The sequence below is a fragment of the Seriola dumerili genome, unplaced genomic scaffold (genome assembly GCF_002260705.1).
Source record: "Seriola dumerili isolate Sdu_G_001 unplaced genomic scaffold, Sdu_1.0 BDQW01000002.1, whole genome shotgun sequence".
In the NCBI taxonomy this organism is placed as follows: domain Eukaryota; kingdom Metazoa; phylum Chordata; class Actinopteri; order Carangiformes; family Carangidae; genus Seriola; species Seriola dumerili.
Window position 1 is genome coordinate 9,881,099 of NW_019174257.1, and position 6,976 is coordinate 9,888,074.

General features: G+C 42.5%; 1 protein-coding gene across 1 annotated transcript in view; it reads right to left on the minus strand.

Moving 5' to 3' along the window:
- The window catches only part of LOC111221492 (low-density lipoprotein receptor-related protein 8-like), a 167,402-nt gene extending 160,805 nt beyond the window's left edge, over positions 1-6,597 (minus strand). The window contains exons 1-2 of the mRNA XM_022744908.1: positions 6,523-6,597; positions 5,349-5,474 (exon numbers count right to left, since the gene is read on the minus strand). Of these exons, the coding sequence (XP_022600629.1) occupies positions 5,349-5,474; positions 6,523-6,589 (193 nt within the window). The 5' untranslated portion in view covers positions 6,590-6,597. The remainder of the gene's footprint in view (positions 1-5,348; positions 5,475-6,522) is intronic.
- Between the last annotated feature and the right edge of the window lie 379 nt (positions 6,598-6,976).

Consider the following 6,976-nt stretch of genomic DNA (forward strand, 5'->3'; position numbering starts at 1 on the left):
CTGTGGGGAAATATATATAAGACCCAAATTGGGTATGGAGAAACCACGGAATTATCTTAAATGGCCAAGTTTACCAACTAGCCGGGTTTAAAAAAAAACTGCTTTATTTCTCGAAGGGCAAATAGTGATGTCATTTTTTTTTTGTTTTTTTTTTTTTTTTTTATTATGGTGTTGCCATCTTCTTTTATGAAATGCTAGTCTCTCCACCACACACAAAGTCAAACAGATGAAAGCATACACACACACACACACACACACACAGCAATACAGATAGATCCAACAGTGGTCTCAGTAAGTCACAAGGAGAGAGCAGTGGTCCTCTTTTCTCTGGAACCAATACTGGCAGCTGCTTACACCTGACATATAAATGACACAACATACGGAGTCGCGTGTCACTGGGTTGTGTGTGGGTTGTTTTGAACAAAAGGTCTGTATTAATGCTTATTTTTGCAGATTACAGGAAAATAGGTAATACTAGTTGAAACTGCACTGGATATTAACATGATAAATTTTAGCCTTGCCTCAGTTCAAATCTTTTGCGTATGTGTACATTGTTCTTTCAAGGAGCAGTGTGTCTCTCTTGTTTTAATCTATGCGAGTGGTGCCACACGTGCCTGCTCCTAACATACTCATTGTGTGTGTTTGTATTGTGTGTGTCTGTGTGTAATTGATTAAAACTACCGGTCCCGCTTGACGCTCATACTGCGCCATTTAAAAGTCTGACACCCAGCTGTGTATGTATGTATGTTATAATGTGTGTGTTGTGTGTGTGTGGTGTGTGTTGTGTGTGTGTGTGTGTGTGTGGTGTGTGTGTGTGTGTTGTGTGTGTGTGTGTGTGGTGTTGTGTGTGTCAGCAGGTGACCATGTGGTTTCTGTGAACCTATCAACACAATGCCTTTATGCCTGAAGCGCTTCTCTGCAGTCTCTTAAATTAATGTATCATGTGTGTGTTTTGTGTGTGTGAAATAGAAAAAAGACACACCATCATAACACACACACACACAGCAAGTGGCGTGAAATGTTGTTGTATGTCTCCTCTATGGGAAGCCGGTCTCAAGACTGCATTGGAAGACGGGCTCCCCTTCTCAGACCAGCTCAGACTCATTGTCCTGCTGTGACACACACACACACACAACAGCACACACAAACACACACACCACACACACACACACCACACACACACACAACACACACACACACACACACACACATCACACAGCACACACACACACACAACACATCAACAGGAACTTTCTTTCACCTTATGTGATTCTCCTTTCGCATTTCCCGTGTCTGTTGTGAAAGACTAGGTTTTCATGGGTTAATTAAGGGTGTAGGGTTCAGAATTATGTCCCCTATCCTCCTGACTTGTTTTTAGCACTGTATGAATCGCTTACGCTAGGCACAAGCACTAACTTATTATCTTATAGTCTTACATATCTAAAAAAGTATCAAAAAATGCCCTTCGGAATTTGCTTGTTTTATATCGCAACCAACGATGCAAAATCTCAAAGATATTCAATAAACAATTATATAAAAATAATAAAAAGCAGAAATTCCTGACATGTGAGAAGCTTTAACGAAGTAAAAATGTTTGGCATTTTTGCAAGATCAAATATCCAAAACAACCTAAACTAATGGCAGTTCATTTTCCAATTGATTATCTCGTTGAATGCAATTGAAGCAAAACTCCTTGCACAACTCAGTCATCACAACGTGATAATGTGATATTTTACAGTTGCAATGTGAACCAAGGCTATTTGAGAGGCTGAAGAATATACAGCGATGTGACAGAGGGAGAGCTAACATGAGGTTCAGATATGAGATGAATTTTAACAGTGGCACTTTGGATTTGGCATGTTTAAAATGCCACTTACAATCCGCTAGTAAAAATATGATATAGGCCTTCTTTTCTGTATATTCCATCAGCCGAAATATAGGTCATACACGCGTGTAGAGGGTAAGTGTGCCGTTATGTACAGCTACACGTAGTGCATGTAAGCGTTTGTGATCAACCTAACACAGACGGCACACACAATGCACAAAAAACCCAGCAACCACCCACACACCACCTACCACCACCGACCACATCTTACCGTTCCCAGTGGCAACAAGAGCGGAATCTACCAAGAGCCACGTTAAAATGAAGGAAAGTGAGATGAGAGGGGAGGAGAGGAGAGGAGAGGAGAGGGGAGGAGAGGGGAGGAGAGGGGAGGAGAGGAGAGGGGAGGAGAGAAGCAGGAGGAGGAAAAGAAGAGAATGAAAGAAAAGGAGAGTCTAGACACAAAAGACAACCCAATCTAGCAAGGCTTATTCTAATACAGCTGCTAGAGGGAGGATGCTGGAGAGGTAATCCCTGCTGTGAGAGACCTGCATGTGTTTGTGTGTACAATGAGATGGGTGATGCAACTACTGACTGATGGCACACGCACAGATACTGTAGCTCATACTCACACACAAACACGTGCAAACTGTTATAGCTGGCTGGGACGTGTATCGTATGATAGAATCATTCCAGGTGTATTTACGTGCCCATTGTTGCCTACACAGACTGCAGAGGACATGACATGAGTCAAAGTGACAACAAGTCTCGATGATGTAGTTGTTTCTAGGTCTTGTGCTTTGGTGTAAACACTCTGTGCAACAGATACCAAATGAAGCCCAACTGCAAAACTGCTTGGGGGGATTCGAGGAGTGCTTATAATTTGTTCAAAATCTAATTTCAGTGGATAATTCTGGATTGGTGCAGGACAAAAATTGCAAATTTACTTAAACCCAACTATCACATACATCTAAACAACTTAAATTTACCCATATTACAAATTTCTATGCTTAAATTGTCTGAATCTCATATAATTAAACCAATTACAGTTACAACAACCAGTAGCATCTAACCAGAAGTTCAGAAGAACAAACATCACAAGTGATGCAACACATGAAAGGACATAAAATGCACTGATATATTAAGACAGTCTCATCACCTTTATCCAGGTAAATAAGACAATTTATCTTGACGTAGATTGATTTTAGATCCAGCTATAGTTAAGGGACGTTTCAGTTTTCCCATTTTTCAGTTTTTCATTATGTAGTTTTATTTTGAAAGTCAGAAGTGAAGACCAGTGACAGCTGAGGGAATGTTAGAATTCTTTGTGGAGATAGAGCAGTGTCAATCATGTGATGTACAGCCACGCCACCATGAGGGAAGTGAAACTTGTTGCTAGGCTAACCTTACCCTTGCCCTTGTAATTATACACAAGCTCCTCCTCTCTCCATTTGCCCCCCCTGCTATTCCAATTCTCCAAATTACTCTGCTCCTGTTTTGATCATCTCTGCTCTACACCATCCTCTTCCCCTCAATCAAATCTGTCCCATCTTTTCTCCTCCTCCTTCTCCTCCTTAACCTCCTCCTTCTCTCCACTGAGCTTTGCTGATGATATTGGGTTTTGGGGAGGGGGCACAGTGGTAGTGCTGGCATCTGCTCGAAGGGCTGGCCCGCTGCCAGCCATTGAGCATCACTCCGGCAACCGGAGTCACGCTGTTGGATTTATCTCCAACCAACCTGTCAGCTGATGCTCTCTGTGGGTGTAAGACAAGTAGGCATAGCCTCTTTGGCATTCGCACTGCCAAGGTGCCCACAAGAGATTTAAAAATGGTGGGGGGGTAACCCCTTAGTGGGTGCTACAACACCGAGGAAGTGAGACAGTTTTTAGAAGGAAGCACCCAAGTTCCAAAACAGGCTGAGAACTGGAGCACTCAAAGAACAGAGAGTGCAAGGCAGGTACAATGAAGGGAGAGAGGGAGCAAGGATCGGAAGAGAGTATAAGGCACAGCATGAGATAAAAAGCACATAAAGATATAGAGACTGAGTGGGAAAGAGATTGGGAGAGTGACAGAGGAGCCCAAGAGGAAAGCATAACCACATCTTAAGCTTACAGGATATGTAGCAAAAAGAGAGAAGAAAGAAGAAAGAGCCAGAGCACATTTCTGCCACAGACGAAGTGGCTCAGGTACAAGAAGAGTCTGTCACCTTGTGGCTTAAGTCCCATTTTCACAGTCTCAATGAGCTACGCCTATACCGAACAACAAAGTAAAGCACACCTGTTAGAGCGAGGGGGAGCTCATTAAAATCTAATTCCACTTCCATCAAGCGCTGCCCACTAAATGTCCAATAATCCCAGTCAGTCTCTGCAGTCAATGAGACGCGCTTGTAAATGTCACAACATTCATGCAGGGAACTCCCAGGATATCAGCGGCCACCACCAGGGTGGGCGTGTGAGATGAGAGAATCATGGATTTGGTGTGCTAGTCCCCAAGATAAGTGATGAATCAATTTGGCCACTAATATAACCATTCAAGCAATTAGTACCATGACAAATTTATAAGCGATGATTACTCTGCTGGTTGTCTGTGCAATTTCCTGAATGCAACACAGTCAGCGGCAGTTCAACCAGAATCACACATTACTGGTCTTTTTCACACATCCATTAGGCACATAATACAATACTTGTATATGCAGTATTGTATATGCAATTCTATATTTTAAACTCCATTTACAACTCATGTGCTCACAGAAGCAGAGGCGCCCTTGAGAACAGAAGAGCAGCCAATTTGGGATCAACCATATCTAAGAGCCACAGTATTTGCATTAGCGCATGCTGCATTACACAGCAGTGAGATGTCATGACACATAACGCTGCAATTGTATCACCCTATTTTAGTTATGACACAATCTCTGAAGCCATTATATATCCAAAGCATTATGAGACATTATAGCAGGGTGAACTGTCTTACAGATAACAGTACTGACATGATGATACAGTCCACAGCAAGATAGAGAAAATAATAACAATAATAATATGAAATGCCCCCGCTCTGACCCAGTGAGGCAGCAGCTCTCCTTGTGTCAGAGGTTTGCTTTGCTTGAAGTGAAAATTGGTAAGAAATGAGTAAAATTCCTGTGGCCATGTGACCTGACCAGTGGTCCAGGATCAGCAGCTCCTGCACTGTAGTCTGCAAACTAACAACTAAAAAGGGAGTTTCCAGAGGGGCCCCAGGCAAAATGATAAGGAGCTTACTCTCAGTTAGTATAACTTCATTCATTCAAAAGTTACAACATGGATATTATCAGTTATCTACAGCATATACTGTTATCCAGCTATGTGTCAGCCCATATCAAATAGCGGAGTGTGTTATTTCATCAAATAATGGTCTGGCACCAAATGTGTGTAAAGATTAAGATTCCAGTTTGTAACATATATCATAGCAGTTATATTCAAGGTCCGCTGGGAAGCAAGCAAAGGCATCATTGTGTTCATCTGCCAGAGTGTAACGGACTCAGGGCTACTTACGACAATTCTCCTCATCGCTGCTGTCTGAGCAATCATCATCATCATCACATCTCCACAGGGTCGGGATGCACCGTCCGTTCTTACACTGAAACTGGCCAGTTTCACACTCTGACTCTGTATGAGTTCCTATGTTGTCAGAAAAAAAACAAAAAAGCAAAAATTAAAAAGCAATCAGAGGGAATGTAGATAGATCTTGAACGAATGTAGAATCAGAATAACAAGATATGAGAGTTACAAACACCATAAAGTGCATTAAAGTCTCTTTAACAATCACATTTTATAACCATAGATACACAGTGGGTAAATGGTGGTCACTTACAGGAAAGAAGCTGTATAAGTACTTCATCAACACCAGCCTATGGCAAAAGAGGTCTCAACCACAAAGTGTTTACACTGGTGAGCTTCTTCATTTCTGGGGGTTAACTGATATATTGCATCAATCTCCATGTTTCAAATAACACTAAAACAGATCACATACAGCCCAGAACACAAACAAATATTATATGATATATTTTTCTGAGTATTTGGGGTTGAAAAGTGCTATAGCTGTTCTAAATCATCCAATAGATAGGCTTCCCCCGATAGCACTGCTGCTGTAATCACTGGTTAATTCGTGTGTTTTCTCTAATCTAACCCTGTTAAAATATTACGTATAGTTTTGCATTATTCTTATGACTCTTATGGCTTGCCTGTTGTTTATGTATCAATAGTCTACCTTTAACGCGACCGTGGCTGCCTGTCACCAGTGTCCTGCTTACACTTAAACACAAAGATCTGTTAAGGCAAATCTGCTAAAATCGTTATTAAGCTGCAGATGCTAATAACCAAACGCATACTACTGCAGGCTGCACTTCGTGTCCACATCACCACAAACTGAAACAACAGCGTACTGAAATAGACACGTGTTAGGTTGTGCGATCTTTTCTTCCGCGTATTGTCACCTAATGTCACCGGTGGTTGCGTTCATAGCCCGGAACAAAGTGGCCATCCAGGTGTGTGCCGTTGCATGTGAGCAACGACAGGAGTCTTTGAAAGGCACATTAGCGCAGCACTTGTGAGGACGCGGACCACACTTGAGAGACAAGCCGTTTCTCTCAGTAGGCTACGATCCCCCAAAGCGTTGCCGTCCGTGATGCGATGCAAATTCACCTTCTCGCTGAGACAAGAGTCTTACCTTTAGCGCAGTAGAGCTCCATGAGTAACAAATGTAATAGCACAAGCTTTCCGACTTCTGTCCACATCTTTAGATCCTGGGGGGTACACGGTTGTGTTCATGCAACTGAAAAACCACTGAAGGATCCCCAGCCGCTCGCTCGTCGCTCTGTGTTCCTCTCTCTGCCTCAGCTCTCAGTGTGTGAGGCTGTTTGCTCAGCCAGGCTCTCTTCTTGCTCCCCCTCTGCCTCGGCTGCAATTTGAATCAGTGACGCTTATGGGCGGGTTAGCGAGGGCTAGTGATTGCTATTAATGTAGTAGGTAGAAAAACTACATCAACAGGGTTGTCACACAGGGAAGTCATATCAGCAGAAACAGCTGAGTCATGTAGAGCGGGCTGCTTCCTAAACTTTCATTAAATTGTATTGCCTGACTAGTACCTTCAAATTATTGTTAAAAACAATCAAAATTTACCT